Here is an 18,442-nt window from a genome sequence, read left to right as displayed (position 1 = left end):
TCCCCAACCGCTGCCCTCTGCCCGCCCCTCCGCCGCTGCTCTGCCCCCCCTCATCCATCAAGGTGTACTGGGACGGCCTCCTCGTACCGCTGCTTGCTTTCCGCCCGGCGCCGGCGACGAGGCGTGGGCGCGGTGTCGTTGGAATTGGCTGTGGCCTCTTCGCCCTCACGGCCCACGGCGCGCGCGCGGTCGAGCGACGGAACTTCCCCTAGCCGACCGTTGCGCCAGACCGACCTTGCCCTGCAGCTTCCTGCCCTCACCCACGACACGCACCCCCATCAAGCGCACACAACCGATCACATCAGGCGGCCTGCTGCACGCCTATAAAGCGCCACCCAAGCCTCGCTTGCAACCATGGACGCCGCAACTACTGACGCTTACCCCAACCACCAGCGCGAACGGTCCCGCTCGCCGCGCCGCCGATCGCGTAGCCCTCGCCGCAGCCGACGCTCCTACTCCCCGCGCAGTCGCTCGCGCAGCCGCGACGACTATCGCCGCAGCGATCGCCGCTCGCGCTCGCCTATGACTGGTGCTGCAGCTGCAGCTGGTGGATACTCGGGCTCATACGCTGCTTCGCGTGGTGCGCCGCCGGTTCGCAGCGCTGAGGAAAAGGCTGTAGCAAAGGAACAGATGATGGCATCTCTGCGCGAGTCTTCCCAGCAGGACCGTCGTGTCTACGTCGGCAACCTGTCGTACGATGTCAAGTGGCATCACCTCAAGGACTTTATGAGACAGGGTGAGCGCCCCCTCCCTTCGTCCAGCCTCGCGCATCGCTAACACGCGTCGCCACCGCAGCCGGAGAGGTCCTGTTTGCCGATGTGCTCTTACTTCCCAATGGAATGTCGAAGGTGGGCTGACTATGGCTGGTCTTTCTGGTTTTCTCTGGTTATTTTGGAACATTGGATTGACGGATGGGACGGTGTCCTCGGGTTGATGTAGGGATGCGGGTAAGCGACACAACGACATCGCCAGCTGCCGGACGCACGCGCTGACTCGCCCAGGATTGTGGAATACGCCACCAGGGAGCAGGCCCAGCAGGCCGTTCAGACCCTTTCGAACCAGAACCTCATGGGCCGTCTTGTCTACGTGCGCGAGGTAAGCTCACGCTACTACATCTCCCCACCCATCACGCGAAGAGCTGTATGACGCTGATAGGAACCGTACGAACAAAAGGACCGCGAGGCCGAGCCTCGCTTCACCGCGCCTCCTTCGATCGGCCGTGGAGGCTACGGAGCCATGGGAGGTCGTGGCGGCTTTGACGCCTACGGCGGCGGCGGCGGCGGCTATGGAGGCGGTGGACGCCAGCTCTACGTCTCCAACGTATGTTAACCCCACCTTTGCTTTTTGCTAACTTTACGCAAGGAATCGGTTCGTTGACTCATGTCACTAGCTTCCGTACAACGTTGGCTGGCAAGATCTGAAGGACTTGTTCCGCCAGGCTGGTGAGTGCATTGACGATGTTGCCATTGGGGCTTCTTTTTCTCAACGAGCTGTTGCTCATCCGCAATGATAGCTCACACAGGTTCCGTCCTTCGCGCCGACGTCCACCAGACCCCCGACGGCCGCATGAAGGGCTCCGGTATCGTCGTTTTCGAGACGCCCGACGATGCTCGCAACGCCATCCAGCAATTCAACGGATACGATTGGCAGGGCCGCACCCTGGAGGTGAAGGAGGACCGTTTCGCCGGTCCGCCAGGCTACGGTCGTGGTGGATTTGGTGGCGGTTTTGGTCGTGGTGGTTTCGGCCGTGGTGGATTTGGTGCTAGGGGCGGTTTTGGCTATGGAGGCCGTGGCGGTTTCGGTGGTGGTGGTCCTGGTTACGGTGGCGGCATGGGTGGTGGTGCTCCCGAATTCCAGCAGCCCATACCCGCTGGTCCTCCCAACCCATTCACCGACTATGCCACCTCCGGTGGTGAGCGCAGCAACATCATCTACGTCCGCAACGTAAGTCAGCAAAGTCTAAGCAAGCGTATTGATACTGATTTCTCGAAAGCTTCCCTGGTCTACCAGCAACGAAGATCTCGTCGAACTCTTCACCACCATCGGCAAGGTCGAGCGTGCGGAGATCCAGTACGAGCCCAATGGCCGTTCCCGTGGCACTGGCGTCGTAGAGTTCGACACTGCCGAAAACGCCGAGACTGCCATTTGTAAGAAACCCTTTTTCTGTAATGATACGGCGCTGACTCTGCTACAGCCAAGTTCACCGGTTACCAGTACGGCGGTCGTCCTCTTGGTCTTTCTTTCGTCAAGTACACCAACGTTCAAGGCCACAGCGACGCCATGGAGACCGAGGCCACCCAGGGCCTCACCCAGGACCAGATCATGTAAGCGATATCGGCTTGCACGGTGGTTACGGGTTGCTTTTCAGTTTCATTGCGGGCGTGCGTCTAGCCAGCACGGTCGGGCAAATCATCAGGACTTTTTCGATTAGGGTTTCTTCAGGGAGGGCTCAGACGATTCTACTATGGCCGTGGAAATTGAGAGGCAGCATACCCATCTGCTTGGTGCGGGTTAGTTTCGACAAAAAAAGTTTCGATGTAGTATCATCCATTCAGACTGCGGATAACGTCTCCTTTCCATAGGCTAATCACAAAAAAATGGCGTTTCTACTTGGTGGCAGTTGGTGAACTTGGGTTATTACAACTTATGGAGTGGAAGATACTTCGCGTGTTTTGAATCTAATCCTCAAAATCTACTTGAAAGTGCTGTAAAACTTGAACTAGGATGAAGCCGATTCATAGGTACAGTAGCAGCCAACGGACTATTAGGTAGATTTCGCAATCTCTTCTATTTACTATTCACTACTTAGTTTGCTACTTGCTTATGGAAAGCTACTTAGCAGTGTACATTTACGCTACCGGGGTATTCTAGAGACTGTCCTACGTATCTTCTACAGTTTATATCGTATAGCCTAACTACTACTCGCCCGGACATATTTAACCCTTCTACTAAAATCTTACACAGAGATGGGACTAAGCCCAAAACAGACTTTCTATTCAGGGCAAATACCACGTGCGGCGCTTCGTACTTCTTCAACACCTTCCGAAGATGTGAATTGCTTCATATTCATCTATCTCGTTTCTTGCCTAAAATCTTCTTCTGCTAAGCAGCTACGCTACTACTGTGGCCTATTTCCAATGCAGCCGTCCCCTTCTCGCTGCTCTTCTCCCTCATCAGCTGCATCACCCACTCGTAGACGGCCCACTGGACGGCGTTGACGATGAAGGCACGCACGCTGCAGATCCCCAAGCCTCTGAAGAAGACGGCAAGGCCCTCGGTACGGTAGGAGTGCTTGGTAATCTCCCACGCTCCCATCCGTCTCGTCGGCGCAGTCGATGACGGGGCTTGGCGTGGCAGGAGTGATGCACGTTCACCTGATGGCTGAGGGCTTCGGTGGCGGTGAAGGTTTGCGGTTGCTGCTGCTACCATCGCCGGTGATGCGGTCCAGGCTTGTTGCGTTTGGACTCTGGTTTTGATGACGTCTGAGGGGGGGCCAATCAGCCTCTGCTTTTCTAATCGGTGGTTTTGCGGGTGGGATTTCCGCGGTTGTGGACGTGCTTTCAGAGAAGCGGATGGTTATACTCACCCAGCGGGAAAATAGAGGCCCAAGTTACTATGCCGGCGATACCACCGCAGAGGAGGACCTTGAGGGCGGCTTGGCGCTGCGTGTCCTCCGGGGAGTTGATAAGGCGTTTGCTGAGCTCATAGGACCAGAAGCTGTTGGGGCGAAGGGTAAAAGAGGGGCGACGTGGTTAGTTTTTTTTTTTTTTTTTGCTGTCTCGGGAACTCCGAAGAGCCCTCGCATTGCCTCTATACTTTTGGGAGGGAAATGGGGGTGTCACACGTACTAAAATGCGTAACCAACGGCGTCCCTCACGCCCGTCACCACACCACCGTGATAGAACCCCTTCAAACCCTCCGCCCTCCACGTTTCCCGCGCGACGGCCCACGAGCTTACCTTGCCCCCACCGCTGCTGCTGCTGCCGCCGCCCTCACCACTCACGGCACCACCTCTCCCCCGCGGCATCGAGTCGTAGACCTGGGCCCGGCATTTGACCAGCTCGGTGGGGGCGGAGACGACAAAGGTGGCGAAGCCGCCGACGGCGCCGGCCCAGAAGACGCGGGCGAGGCTGCGCGGGTTGGAGTAGTCGCCCTCGCCCAGCAGGGAGAGGGTGCGGTTGTACGAGACGAAGAGGATAGCGTTGAGCGCGCCGTATCCGAGAATCGGGGCTGTGGCACCTGTCGTTCACCGGAATGTGAGGGGACGAGGGCCTAGAAGGTCGCCCGCGTCCCCCCAAAAACCGAGCTTGTTAGTTTCATGGTCCATCGTGCGGTATGTTGTCTGATTTTGCTGAGGTTTTGCTTTTTTTCTTTGCTTTTTTTCTAAAAAAAAAAAGAATAAAAAAAGAAAGGGGAATGGGATGGAGTGATAGGTGCTTGTGCTGGCAAGCTTCCGGGGGGCTTCGGGAGGGCTAGCGGTATCAGGACGCACTGATGCCCTTGCTTATGCCGGCGGGCACAGAAACGCTCGCGTTACAATGTGCATTCAGCTGGGGTTACACAGTCTCTTGTGCTGCAGCGGCCGGGGAAGATACTTGGCAGTATACATACCACGCACGTAGTTCCCGGCATTGCGCCAATTGATGGCTTCGGGAGTGGCACTGCGGCTGGCGGGCGCAGCTGCAGGGCCTGCTTGCAGTCGGGTCTTGATGAGGTCTAGCGGATTGCCGATGATGATGCCGGCGGCACCGCTGAGGTAGCCGGCCCAGAAGTCGGCCGACATGGATGGGAGTTTGTGGTGGTGCAGTAGGGCTGATGGCTGGAAGCGTCGAAATCGTCGCCCCGCGCCGCCCGCATGGGACCGAGGACCCCGGGAAAGGCAACGGTCACGTGACTGATATGCCCTTTCCCCGAGCGGCATAGCAGCTGCCGTCTTTCGACCCCTCTCGACCTCCAGGCGCTGAGGGGCGAATGGGCCATTCTGGCCCCTCGAGCCAGAGCAGCATGCGGGCCCGTCGACTGGTGGCGGGTGCAGTATAAATACCGACTGGGACGGTGTTGACCGAATTTCTTCTTTCTGGAAGTCGATCTCCTCCATTTGGCTGCCGCCGACGCTCAGACGCGCCGTGCTAGAAAAGAGCCGCCGAGTAACTGTGTGAGTAAGCATCTACCCCTGCCGCTTCCTAGTTTGTCTAACCACGTGCATAGGCTCCATTCGGCCTAGCAGTCGCTCTGCCTAGGAAGGAGCGCAATGCTCTGCTCCATGCCACCAAATACGACGCCGTCCGACTCGATCCCGGCCGAAACACCGTCTTAGTCATGCCGTCTCCTTCTTTCGTTGCGCGAGGAAACCGTTATTCTGCCCGAAGCCTTCAAGGATATTTGCACTCACCGCCTCACGTCTGACCGCACGAATGCCTACGACGCAGCTCACCAACAGTCCCTCGTGTGTGACCTGGCGACTCAGGAAGAGCTTCTGAAAGATGGCCCTGTCTCGGTGAAGACGTCGACGCTGGCCGTGCAACCCCCGTCCGGCAGCAGCCGTTGCAACTTGCCGCCCGGCCGTCAGTTCCGCACCCAGACGCCTTTCAGACCGTGGACAGGCCGCTACGTACGATGGGCCATGGTCGGATTTACATGTTCGGACCTTGTGTCGACACACGAGCCAAGTCAGCTTCTCGGGTACCACGACACCGCCAGGAGGATGGATCATGCAGAACTCCCCCTGGATCCGCGTCACGCTAGCTGGCCGTCCTTTTCCAAGCACTCTCGGCTCGGGACGAGATGGCGCGGTTGTGGAGCCAGCTGCCCTTCGACTCGCTCCCTCGTCCTCGAATGCAGCGCCGAAGAGAGGGTTCCCGGAAAGTTCTAGCGCCCCGAAAGCCTGCCGTCGCCCCCTCTCCACCACTCTCACGCTTGGCAGGATGATGCGGCGGCAGCTCAGCCTTCTCATTGGTGCGCGTGCCGCTTCCGCTAGCTCTTCGCCAGCATCTCCAGAAGTCTGGTCATCGCCCGTCATTGGCTGGGCCCGCCTTCCGTCGAGACTGTCTGATGCGTAGCCAGTGATGGCGGAGTGTTCTCCGCAATTTCGGAAAGCTTGACGCTCTCCTCCCACGAGCGACACATTTGAGTCTCTTGGAAGTCAGTCTCGTAATCACCCTGCCGTTGGCAGAGTCGGCGACAGCGCGACGAGTCGGTGCCAGCCCACCCCAAAAAGGTGCCATCCCCGTGAGGCACCCCTCTCTTTAGCCTACAGCCCCCGCAAGAACAAGTCAGTGCCCTCAGGGAAGAGCAATGCGGCCCCGTCGCCATCCAGAACACTCGCCGAAACCCATCGCAAGATCGCTTAGTCGCTGTGCCACCGCGCCGCCGTCCTAGTGGGTCCGCAGGCGTTGCTTTCACGCGCCCATGCGTCGACGCTCTCTGTCGGTTTAAGAAGAGCTGCAATGCCTTCGCAGAGGCCTCCACCCCCTACCGCGAAACCACAGCAGATTTCGAGAACACCATTGGCCAGGAACCTTAGTGGCATGTTGTGGACGGGTAAGCACTTCCTGTCGAAGCGAATCCCTCTTACGGTAAGCAGAACGAGTCTCGAGAACATCCGGTGTCTTCGCTCAGACCCCCATGCCTTCTTTCCCTCGATTAGGCCGAGTCTTCAGCTGTTCAATCTCGACAAACTCCTCCCCCCTGGATTTCTGTCCCAGTTGATGTGCTGGTTCACCCACTACGTATACGCATGTTGCGGAAAAGCCCATCCGAATGGGTTTGCAACGACGCCCTGCCACGAGGCCAACACGTCGGGGACGGATACTCGCAACTGCTCGAGCCGCAAGGACCACGTCAGTCCCATTTCTGGCAGCCAGTGCCGCGGATGCGAGACCATTCGCCTCCTTGAGCAGATGGAGCGAGACGCTGCTCTTCGCCAAAACGATGGCCGGTCCTAGCGGCTTTTCACGAGGTGGACATCGACACATGGCAGAGGCAGAATCAACCTGGTATACGCCACGCTCTGCCCATACGCATGGGGCTCTCGGGTTGTGCCGCGCCCTTGGGAAGTCGGCGCCTATAGCGGAATCTACTCTTGAGGATTCTGGCTAGCACGCGCACGCGGGATCCGGCAGCTTGGATACGACGTAACGGCCTCTCCATATTTTCATCGAAAGCAGTACCTATCTAGTCTTTGATTGCTCAACATGTCTTTCGGGTCATTCTTCACGGCAGACGGGTGGGGAAGGCGCAAGGCGGATCCCAGTCGTCGTTGCCCGCCTCATTCTCGTTGCCTTGCCCCACCTAACAGGCTGGCACTTGGTTGGGACTACCGCCGTTCTTTCTCCTTTTCGCAACTGCCTTTTTCTGCCCAAGTCTCGCTGGTCTAAACCTGTTTGCCCAAGTCCGGATTTGTTGGAGTCCGTGACGCAGCCCTATAATGGGTCTCCTTGCATGACAGTTGTTCCGCCTATCGGAGGGGGTTCTCGTGGAGAAAAAAAAAAGAATGCCAATTTGCAAGGATAAGGAAAAGCGTGAGCTTCCAATCAGTGTGTTAGGGAATAGCGATTTGTTTGCCCCTCTCCTTTTTGCTTTTTTTCGACTTGCGGTTGACCCCACCAGACATCTTCAGCGCAACCTAAGATTCGGTCAAACCTGATCGACCGATCGCGCCAACTCTACCTAGATGACCCAGCCACGCGGTACACAGCAGAGGGGGCCTGTCAATCCCTCCGGACCGCGGAAATGCTCGCCCCATCCGCCGTCCAATGGTCCGACAGCGATCCAGCTGATCGTCTTCACCTGACTCTCGTCCCTCGAGACCCTGAAGCTTTTGCGACTCACCAAAGCATATGCACACCTCGGCAGCAACCGGCTCGCCTTCGGCCTCTACGTCGACGCGAGGCTAGCTGCAGACGATCGAGACCGCCTTGCCATCAGACAGCAGGGTCCCGGCGCTTTGCCGCCGCAGGATTCCACCGGATGTAGATCCCGCCCCGAACCGACATCTGCTAACACCTGTCCCTAGCGGAGCTATTTCCTACCACCCCGGACAGCTCCAGAATTAGTCACCAGCAAAGCGCAACAGCGGAGTCGACTCCACGCGTCCTTCACCGCAGCGACGTCATGCCCGTATCGTGGCATCATGCTTGCATCAATGAAATGCTCTCTAGTACCCTTTGGCTCGTGTCTCAATGGCATTCTTTATCCTGTCGGACCCTATTCTCGATGCGGCCAAACCTCCATCACCGTGAATCATGGAACTATGGCTCTTGGAAACACATGTCAAATGCTCACCGCCACCATTCTTGGTATCATTTTCCAACCGCTGCACGAGATCACAAAGCACCACCGCCGGTTGCCTACGACTTGGAGCATCCTCTCAGATTTTGGCTCCTCATTTTAAGTTTTAGCATGCATGCATGTACTAAGACTGCGTCCCAGCCGCGGAATACCCCCCTCCGCTCCCGCCTGTCAATTGCAAACCCTGCAGATTCGTGGCCAATTATTTGTTATATTCCCTGTGTCTTTTGGATCATGGGTCATTCCCTCGCTCGAGACGATTGTCAATCATCTGCTGACTTTTGCTGACTTTTTGCGGCAGTTCCCGACCAGATCACCAGACGATGATGGAAAAATGTGGCAATCGACCGTAAAGACCGCGCGTTGAATGGTCAAAAATGATTCACAAGATTCGAATAAACCTCCTAACAGATCGCTCCTGCCGTCCCTGACGTCATCTACCTCGATCCATATGGCATCGTCTCTAAATCTCCGGTTACGAAAAAGAATTGGATCCTTCATTCTTTTTCCTTGAGTCTTGTAATTCTCGTATTTACTTTTTCTGCGCCGCTTCCTCCATGCTCTCTCTTTTTTCGCCACGTAACGGAGTAACCTCCGCGGAATTTGGTTGGGTAAAATGAACCCAGAGACCACGCGGCCCAGGCCAATTAATCGGCCAAGACCCCCGGCTCGGGAAGGGGGACAATCATCTCGCTTCATGCACGGGCCTCAGATCGTAACGATTAGAGAGGAAAAAGAAAAAAAACCTTTCTCCCACCACCCACCACCACCACACACATACGTGGAACTAGCAACAGAGGGGGGGCAAAAGAGATATGATGATGAGGACGAGACTCGAACTCGCGCGGGTTGCCCCACCAGGAATCGCTGTTAAGAGTACACCTTAACCTGGCGCCATAACCAACTCGGCCACCTCACCTATTGCGGCTGTAGACCCTGAGGTCCTTGCTGCAGGATTATGTAAGACGGCTTTGCTGGGAGGGACCATTACTGGCAGGAAAGACAGGTGGGTGGGTGTGGCGGAAACTACAGTCGTTGAGCTGGGGTTTGTCTGCCTGGAAGATGTTGCTTTGTTGTGGTAGAAGATTACACTTAAAAGTGACGAGAAGAGATACTATGAATGTTGTCATTCGAGCCGAAATCGAGCGCGAAGGACTGGGGAGCCTTGGACGGGTTACTACAGAATGGTGACAGAAAGAATCACTCATAGACAGTGGAAGCTATCATGTGGATGTAAATTATAATTTATGTCCGGACAGTTGCTTCAAGTACCCATCATCAGGAAAAATACCGCCTGCTAGCAGTAGCTAACAACAGCTAGCCGAGTAGTTAGTGTTAAGTATAGACACATGAACAAATGGTAACTCTATACACCTAGCACCTCCAGCGCCGCCAGTAAGGTTGTTCGGAGCAACGTCCGTATGTATATTCTTCTACAAGGGAATTCAAAAAGTATAAAGCTAATAGGTATCCGGTATATGCCTTGGTTAAAATCTTATAAACTGCGTGAATTTCGACTTAATTTATATTTTTCTAAAACAATCGTTGCTTTTAATAGCATAAGAACTCTACTAAATAAAGAATGTAGGAAACATTCAAAGACCGTTGCTAACTTTGCTAACTGCGCTGGCGGTGCCGAAGTTGCCGATTGTGCGGAACGGCCATGCCTTACTGCCAGCATCCAACAAACCAACCAATATTAACAGCCGGGAATCATACGAGTGAAATAAACATGACACAAAAACGAAGTCACGAACGTCCACTAATCACAAGAGCCATCACAAGTGTCGTGCAAGAAGTAAACCCCTACTTTAAATTCTTACTCCCTCATCTACACCAAAAAACCGCGGATAAGCCACGGCCTGTGTGTCAAGACGAGGAGGGGGATTGAACCTGGGAAGCAGGAAGCTTTCTATGCAAAAAATAGGAGTCGGGGGGAAAACAAAAAGCAGGGAAGACCAAATCAAAAAAGAAGAAGCCTGCAGATGCAAGAATCGCCAGCCTCCCACTTCGCTTTTGAATCCGTAAAGTTTCGCTCGCGCGAGAGCGGAAGAGGTGGTAGCGATGGCTGTGGGTGGAGAGCCACACAACCAGAAATAAACCTGCAGGTAAAGATCCTTTCCCCAAATCGGTTTCATTACCACCACCCCTTCCTATATCCACCCCCTGAAAAGAAGAAGGGAAAAAAGTTCCTCGGTATTCGCCTTGCTAGAAATCCTGTATGGATGATCAAGAGGACAGACGAATGAGGAATAAATCTTGTCTGTGTCGAGATTTGGCGGCGACCTGTCAGGATCGTTCGAGTCTCGTGCGTTCTTGTCGATGTATCCGCATTCAAGCGAATAAGAAGTAAAGAGTGGGTCGATCGCATAGGGTCTGAGTTGGATATTGCAGACCGTAAGGATCAAATGGGAAAAAAAGAAATCGGAAAAGGGAAAGCAAAAGACTTCAAAAAAGAGTGCTCAGATGACCCTCCGAATGTTCGCCGCTGCCACGCGCCGCGTCTATGTCGCAAACACATTATACACTTATACACATGGTGGTTTGAAGAGAAGATCGGTGGAGTATCATCGGTCGTGTGGCTTCTCTTCTCCTCATCCATCAGCTGGTTGGTGTCGTTGGCGATCCCAGTGGTGGAGTTTGTATGTCGGGGTATGGACACGAAAAAAAGAAGTAGAGAAAAAAGTCCGGTCGCCGACGGCGAGAAAACGCATGACCGTAAGCAGCAGCTGGTCATGCCGACTCAAGTCGTCCTTTGTTTCAGGAAAAACTCCTGTCGAAATGAGAGTGTTGCTGCCGAAGACATTAAAATCGCCATGCATAAGCCGCATAGTCCGTCGTCGTCGGATGGGATATTGAATGTAAAGGCATAAAGAAAATGGGTAGTCGTAATAGGAGGCTGAAGTGGGCGGCGATGCTGTACAGGCAACAGCAAGCGGGGAGGCAGCCGATTCGCGGTCCAGCATTGCGCGCAAACGTTAAAAGCAGTAAGGAACTCAGACTCCGTGACCGTCGTAAGAAAGCGTACAATCCACCACCCGTCTAATGTCTAGCACCGCCTGGGTTCAAATCACGGTATCGCTAGTGTGCCGTCTGCGCAAATCACATGGCCTGTCCGGGGACGGGCTTGCGCTGGGGCACATCGCCGTTGGCAGGAGCATCGGTAGCCGGGGCATCGGTAGCCGGGGCATCGGTAGCTGGGGCAGCGGCGGTAGGGGCAGCGGCGGTAGGGGCAGCGGCGGTAGGGGCAGCGGCAGGGGCCGCGGCAGGGAGCAGAGCCGGGGCAGGAGCCGGGGCGAGAGGGCTCGGGCCGGGGGAGTTACCGCGACCGGCGGCACCGGTAGAGCTAGCACGGGGGCGCTGAGCTTCCTGGGCGAATTGGGGACGAGGTGCGGCGAAAGAAGCGTTGCTCTGGGACCTCTGACGAGCACCAGCGGGGTTCATGGGCGACATGGCACGAGGACCACCGGCGGGCGACATGGGACGGGGCTGGCCGGCGAAAGACGCGTTGCTTCCAGTGCGCGGACGACCCTGAGGAGCAGGAAGAGGACCCTTCGGAGGAGGACCCTGAGGCGGAGGGCCCTGGGGACCGGGGGAGTTGCGACCAGTGGCAGGAGACAGAGGACGAGGCTGAGCGAGGACGGGGACGCCGCTAGTGCTGGCGTTCGAAGCAGCGCGAGAACGAGGAGGGCCTTGAGGAGGGGGGTTGCCGCTAGGCGGACCGGGCCGAGGCTTGAGCGCCTGCTTGGACAAGCAGGAGCGCGGCACGACACCTTGCGCAGAACCATCCATCTTCTGGCAGAGAGCCTGTAAAAGTTTGGGAATCAATATGTGTAGCAACTTGCTCTAGTCGGGGGAACTTACCCATCCATCATCGTACTCGTGCATGATCCTGACCAATTGACCGTTCTTGATACCAAGCTCGTCAGCCATGGAGGGGTTGAAGTCCATGTGGCAACGGTGCACAGGGTAGGGCTTTCCATTGGCGCCGCCGGGAGCCGCCGGGAGGGCACCGGTCGGGGCAGGACCGGGGGACATGGGAACATCCTTGTCGGCGAAGGGGTTGGGGCTTTGAAAACCACCGACCGCGGTGGAACCAGTCATGTTAGAGGCAATGCTGATGTGCTTCGGAACGCCGCCGGGAGCAGGGGCAGAGGTAGGAGCAGAGGTAGGAGCCGAGGTGGGAGCCGAAGTAGGGGCAGACGTAGGCGCGAGCTTGACCGGGAAGGGATATTCCATGGCCGGTGTCATCGGAGTCGTAGGGGTACCGAGTTCGACGGCGTCGCGAGCGGTGGCAGTGTCGATGGACTCGGCGTGGTTTCCGAAGGGGTTGGCGGGGTCGTTGGCGGCGCTGGCAGCACCGCGCTTCTCCCAAGGGCTCACGCCGGCAGGCGTGTCCAGGATATCGCCCTCACCCTTGGCGGCCATGGGGTTGAACTGGGTCATCGGGCGCAGGCTGAGACGGGGAGCGTTGCCCAAGGTCTTGACGGTTCTGACGCTGGGCGCACGGGATGCAGAAGTACCGGGTCTTTGAGAGCTCACGCTGTTCCTGCTCTCCTTCTTCATGGCGGCTACGGGGGCGGCGACGGGAGGATCGCTGAAGGGATTGCTGGCCTGGGGAGGAACGCTCTTCTCGTTGAACTTTTCGTTGTTGTTCGAAGCAGCAGCCTGCTCCTCGAGCTTCTTCTGCTCCTGCTGCTTCTTCTTCCAGAAGAACAACAGGAAGGCGGCGAGCGCGATGCAGCAGATGATTGCGAACGCCATTCCGGCCTTGGCACCGCCCGACATTCCGCTGTCGGAGGAAGAGCTGGACGCAGAGCTGGAGGAGCTGGCAGCGGCAGCAGCGACGGACGAGACGGAAGCGGTGGCTTGCGAGAGCTTCATCGACGCCGAGCTGGACATGTCGGCAGTGGAAGTGACTGAGGCAGAGCTAGACGAATCCTCAGCGGTCTTAGAGGCCGACGCCTTGACCGTCTGCGTAGCCAGCGTAGTGCCAGTGCTCTTAGCGGTCGCTTTGGTGCTGGTTGCGTCATCGTCGTCGCTGTTTGCCTTGGTGGCTTCGGCGGTGTTTGCCGCAGCGTTAACGGACTCGGTCTCGGTCGGCATGTCGGTGACATAAATGGCGGGGCCGTCAAAAGTCTTGGGCGCGGTGTAGTAGACGATGGAGACGACCGTCTTGATGTCGGGTGCGGCGTCGGGGTCCGGCATGGCGGCGCGCTCGTTCAATTGCTGGTGGGAGTGCTCCGGACGGAGGTGAGCGTGGCGCGGGTGGAGGTTGTGCGCCGGCATCCTTGCGACAATCGGTGTGGTGTTTAGATATTATTCAGTCTGCGACGAGGAATGTCGATTCGCGGGAGCGGAAAACGACAGGAATTAATTTCTGCAGAGAGGCAGTGGCTGGGTCGGAATGAAGGGATGCGAGGTCGTCCAGAGTGTTGTCACTTTGCGGAATGCTGGGCTCGACGCAGCGCTTGGGCGCGAGTTTCGGCGCGGGGTGCGGTTGGAGGGAATGTGAGGGCCTGCCGACGATAAAAGAAGGACGTCGACTGCCGGGTCGCACGCAGAGGCGAAGAGAGCGGAAGCACCGTAAGATCGCGAGGCTTGGCGACGGTGGTGAAGAAGAAGGAAAGAAGGGCGCTCAGCGTGAGATGGGCGGCGCGAGTGGTCATGGGGGTCAGGGCGCGGCGGCGGTCGTGCTATGACCAGGCGGCGCCGGGGTTGGAAATGAGGTCGCCAGGGACCGGGCGCGTCTGATTGGCGTGCAGCCGCGCACCCCGGTCGCTAGCACACCGGCCGCTCGGGGAGGGGACGTCGTGGGCCTGCAAATCGCTGCCCGTCGCCATGGGCGCCACCCTCCCGCGCCACGAGGGTGAAGATTGCTGTCCTGGATGTGTGCACATAAATAGCCGCCAGCATCGTATCCCGCCTGCCCGGCTCAATTGGCTGCCCAGCAGCTGCTACAGCGCCCGGCGAGCTGCGCCGATTTGCGCTCCAGGCCGGTGCAATCAAAAAAGATCGGCGTGGGCGCTGCGTGCTCAAGCCGCGGGAGCCGGCCAGCGGAGCTGTGGCCACGCGCAGGGTCGCGCTCGCAGAGCTCTCGACCACCGCTCAGCCTTGCCCGCACTTCCAGTCAACCCGAAACAACCTTGTTCAGGAGCATATGGCGAGTGGCTATAGCTCCCATGCGTTAAGCCTGCCCATCCCGTGGAATCGCCGCCACGACAACAGCAGATTCCAGGATGGAGAGAGAAGACGAGCACGTGAGCCTGGACTGAGAGCGCGTGCGCGTGCTTGGGGCGCTGCGCCTCGGCCAACATATTAAACTTCGAAACGACCCCGGCCAACCACCCGTCAGTACGCGTTGGCTCGGTACAAACGTAGTCATCGTCTCCGATGCAAAGAAGAAAGATGTTCATTGCTCATTACCATTCCAGGATAGTGATACATGCTCCTAAGTCTTCAACACCTGCCGACATTACCCCTTCTCGCCGTGCCGGCCCTGGTCTACGGGCCTTCCCGCCTCAGCTCGCCCTCATTGCGGGCTCGCGCGCCCTGGTCAATGTCAGCCACAATGCTCCTTCATCACGCCAGCGGGCAAACTTACACTGCTGCACCTCCGACTCGTCGAGCTTCCGCAGCTTGTTGATCGCCGGCGTCTCGCCCGTGGCCACGCCCTTAGCGAACTCGACGAACTGGCCGACCGCCGTCTTGCTCGAGATGGCGTACTGCGCGGTCACCGTCTTGACCCGGATGATGCCGATGCGCGGGTCGTCCGGGCCGCCGTCGTGGGTGCCATCTCCGAGGTCGCCCAACCACGCCTTCAAACCCGCCGAGTAGTACTTTTTGACTTCTGCGCGGTCCGTCTCGACGTTCGCCTTGCCGCTGATCGATGCCCACTCGCCCGACGATGACAGGAATGCGATGTTGATGTCCGAATCGTTCGCCAGGTCGTTCGTCTTGCCTGACTCCGTGTTTGTGTGGAACAGCAGGTCCAGACCGTTCGCCTCCTGTGATCCGATCCTGTCAGCGCTTGATTCACGGCGTAATTAAACCATCGTCCAGGCATAACGTGAAATATACGTTCACACCTGGAAGATGGCTCCCTGTGTTGTTTCTCGTAAAGAAAGCTGCTGAGCCAAATCCAGGGCGCCCCTGTAGAAGCAAGGGGAAAGCGGGAGTGAACCAACGTACCTTGCCCGCCAGAGCCATGCATCTGCTGGCCAGCAGTCCGTTTGACATGACCGTCGTCATCATGCAAAACTTTTGCTTGTCGGCAAAGTTGAGCAGATCCGTCACCTTGGTCTTGAGGTCAGGCTCCTGCAGGTTCTTGGCGACATAAGGGTCGGCCGTCTTGCTGCCAGTGTCCGTGTTGCTGAAGGTCGACATTTTGGTTGAATGGATGCTGTGGACGTGTGCTGGAAAGTAAAGTGTTTGTGCAATCGAGGTGCGGAAAGCGTTACTGCTGTGACGTGATGTGAGCGCTGCTGCTTTACAACTTGCCGGTTTCGGAAACAGCTTCGATCGCCCCTGCCGCAGGACGACGACGTGGAGGCGACTCATCCTGCCACGCCAAACCTATCGAAGAAAATCAACTTACAGTAAGAGCGAGGAATTTGTTCGATGGTAGGTTACTCTCCAAAGAGCTGCGACGCGAGCCTTTGAATAGTTGAGGTGAATATACTGACGTCATTCACATGTACATACCAGACGACGCGGGGCGGCTCCTTTCTTCTTTGGTTCATTGCGGCGCCGCAAGCCCCTCACTTGCGACATCGATCAATGAGATCGTGGCACTTGCGTAAGATCAGCTAGGCTCCCGATCGCCTACCCCAACTTGGAATGTGGTCTAGAAGCTACCCGTCATGTTTACTTGCAGCTCGGATGGCCACTCCACATCATCACTCTCATGTCATCGATGACGGAACAAGTTGCTGCTTTCGTTCTGTCGAGCGCTATCCAGGGTATCTCTGACCTCCAATCCGAATCCAAAGTTATGCCCCCGCGGCACCGACTGGTCTCGCGCCGCTCAAGTTGATGACCCTCCCCGCACCGAATGCCCCGCCCGTACGCGCCGTCGGGCTATCCGCCTTCCAACCGGGTACCTCGTCGCTAAACTTCGCTTTGATGACCTGCCACGGCTTGGGGAACCCTGCAGCCAGTGCGCCTTTTCGCTTCGCGCCGGTGATCGCGAAGCGCAACTGCCTATGCGAGATGAACCCTCCCAACAGGCCTTGGTCGATCAGCGATGCTACGATGCTCTCAATCTCGTCCATGTCAGGCGCCAAAAATTCAGGCTCGACCTCGTCCGCACCCTCGAAGTCGGCATCCACGTACAGCTGGTTCTTCGACGGCTCTATCGTGAAGAACGCCCAGTTGGGATGCCTCTGCGCCGGGCCGCGGTAGGTCGCCGCCTCGGGAGACAGGGCCTTCTTCTCCAAGAACTGCGCTAGCACCACGAGGTCTTGCAGGCCGAGCGTTGGTGCTTTCCTCGACGTCGGGTCTCCCTGGTCTCCGTTGATGAGGAACGTCCGGCGTATCAACGAGCGCCAGACCAAAACCTCGCAGCGATTGCGCAGTTGGAATAGTATGCGGTGGAAAAGGAACCACTCCACGTGCTCGCCCTTGTCAACGTCCAGCAACGTTCGAAACCTAGCGAGGTCTCCTTTCACGATCGCTCGACATATCGGGCCAAATCGTTCCCTAAGCCCGACAGCTTCGGGTTGCTGGTACAAGTGTTGCGAGGGGAACCGCCCGAGGATTATGTTGGATGCGACCAGGTAAATGAGGATCAGGCGTCGCTGGTTGAGGCGTTCTGGGTTGCACTGATTATACGCGGACTGGAGGGCGAGCTGAGCGCGATAAAAGTGGTTGTTGGAAAAGTGAAAGCGGCCCAGGTAGTACAAGTAAGTGACTCGCTCCGGCCAGGGGAATATTGCCAGCGGAGGGGATGCGTTGTCGATGTTGGTAAATATTGTGTCCGCGCTGCGGGATTTGCTGCCTTGGAAGAGAATCTTGAGACAAAGGTTGGCCAGCTTGTAAATGCCGACCCTCTTGCCATCGGGCCTGCCGTCGCGGACACCAGACATGTTCCCTGTGCGGTCGTTCAAGCACGTCACGAACGCATTCCGTATTATCTCGACGGCCTTTTCGCCAAGCGTCTGCTTTTCTCCTCCGTCGTCGCCTCCTTGTGGCTGAACATTAACTATGAGATCCGGGCGCTTGTCGAGGATGATGGCGAGCGCGGCGAGCATTCGGGAGCAATTGATGACGGTCGGTAGGATGACGATTCCCATGGAGGAGTGAGCCAACGCGCTGTTGCATTTTCTGAGCGGTCTTGGTCAGTCCCGAGTTCCAGCGCCGCCGAGGGTGATGCGGTCTTACGCGGCTAGTTCTGCGAGCAGATTGTAGGCCTCCAATTGCTTCGTCGACAGGTTCTCGACGTCGAGGTCTCTCAAAAAGGCAAAGTACTGGGCGATGAAGCGGACAAAGGCCGACCAGGATGAGCCGTCGTCGAGCTCCTGCAGGCCGGGGAGGGCCCGGTTGCACTTTTCCTCCAACGCGTCCTCGGTGCCCTTTGGAAAAGCCCCTCTGATCTCATTGATCATCTGCGTATACAACGGCGGGTAGACGCCGCCGGTCGGCTCGAAAACCAGGTAGTCTTGCAGCTTCGCGCCATCCTTGGCCTGCAGGATGGCAGCGATCTCAACGAGGAATTGGTCGACGGTCGGGGTAATGGCCATGCTGATGCAGGCGGCGTCGACTTCTCGACCGGTCTCCAGGTACAAGACGCTCTTGAAAAAGTCGTTTCGCAGCCGCGCCGGCAGGGTCCAGTCGTAGGGATGCTCGGGCGCGACGGATTGCCAGACGTTGACGAAGACGGCACGGAGCGCGTCGCGGCCGAGGGTGATGTGAGGATTCTGGGCGAGCACAGCGAGAAAGCCCTCGACCGGGTCTCCGTCGGCGTCGTGCAAGAAGGCTTCGAACCGAGATTCGGTGGTGCTGGCGTGAGGGAGTGACGAGGGAGGATTCGCGGCGAGTCTGACGCGCGCGCGCTCTGGCTCGTCGATCGCAGACCGCCCGCTAGGTCCACGGTCCATCACCACGACGATGAACTTTGAGTGATGCCGACTTCATCGTTGCTAAGCAGTCCAAG

The 18,442-nt window shown here is 57.4% G+C and overlaps 5 protein-coding genes across 5 annotated transcripts; 1 reads left to right on the top strand and 4 right to left on the bottom strand.

Moving 5' to 3' along the window:
* Nucleotides 1–354: 354 nt before the first annotated feature.
* Nucleotides 355–2,328, top strand: LTHEOB_2029 (Rnp domain-containing protein; the record flags this gene model as incomplete). The annotated part of the gene is made up of 9 exons (XM_035510796.1): nucleotides 355–736; nucleotides 796–848; nucleotides 940–947; nucleotides 1,002–1,095; nucleotides 1,156–1,320; nucleotides 1,391–1,442; nucleotides 1,514–1,944; nucleotides 1,994–2,147; nucleotides 2,195–2,328. The coding sequence occupies 9 exons, from the start codon at nucleotides 355–357 to the stop codon at nucleotides 2,326–2,328; spliced, it is 1,473 nt and encodes a 490-aa protein (XP_035364969.1).
* Nucleotides 2,329–3,102: 774 nt separating this feature from the next.
* LTHEOB_2028 (Mitochondrial carrier protein) lies at nucleotides 3,103–4,783 on the bottom strand (the record flags this gene model as incomplete). The annotated part of the gene is made up of 4 exons (XM_035510795.1): nucleotides 3,103–3,482; nucleotides 3,587–3,717; nucleotides 3,849–4,239; nucleotides 4,612–4,783. The coding sequence occupies 4 exons, from the start codon at nucleotides 4,781–4,783 to the stop codon at nucleotides 3,103–3,105; spliced, it is 1,074 nt and encodes a 357-aa protein (XP_035364968.1).
* A 6,608-nt stretch (nucleotides 4,784–11,391) lies between these two features.
* On the bottom strand, nucleotides 11,392–13,578 carry LTHEOB_2027 (Sh3 domain protein; the record flags this gene model as incomplete). Its single annotated transcript, XM_035510794.1, has 2 exons — nucleotides 11,392–12,096; nucleotides 12,154–13,578. 2 exons carry the CDS (start codon nucleotides 13,576–13,578, stop codon nucleotides 11,392–11,394), a joined length of 2,130 nt encoding a protein of 709 aa, XP_035364967.1.
* Nucleotides 13,579–14,821: 1,243 nt separating this feature from the next.
* LTHEOB_2026 (Protein bli-3) lies at nucleotides 14,822–15,675 on the bottom strand (the record flags this gene model as incomplete). Its single annotated transcript, XM_035510793.1, has 3 exons — nucleotides 14,822–14,841; nucleotides 14,894–15,296; nucleotides 15,481–15,675. The coding sequence occupies 3 exons, from the start codon at nucleotides 15,673–15,675 to the stop codon at nucleotides 14,822–14,824; spliced, it is 618 nt and encodes a 205-aa protein (XP_035364966.1).
* Nucleotides 15,676–16,280: 605 nt separating this feature from the next.
* Nucleotides 16,281–18,386, bottom strand: LTHEOB_2025 (PCI domain-containing protein; the record flags this gene model as incomplete). Its single annotated transcript, XM_035510792.1, has 2 exons — nucleotides 16,281–17,613; nucleotides 17,671–18,386. 2 exons carry the CDS (start codon nucleotides 18,384–18,386, stop codon nucleotides 16,281–16,283), a joined length of 2,049 nt encoding a protein of 682 aa, XP_035364965.1.
* Nucleotides 18,387–18,442: the final 56 nt, after the last annotated feature.

Source organism: Lasiodiplodia theobromae (genome assembly GCF_012971845.1).
Source record: "Lasiodiplodia theobromae strain AM2As chromosome Unknown scaffold_5, whole genome shotgun sequence".
Taxonomy (NCBI): domain Eukaryota; kingdom Fungi; phylum Ascomycota; class Dothideomycetes; order Botryosphaeriales; family Botryosphaeriaceae; genus Lasiodiplodia; species Lasiodiplodia theobromae.
The sequence above is the reverse complement of the archived record's forward strand: the minus strand, read 5'-3'. Positions and strand labels throughout refer to the sequence as shown.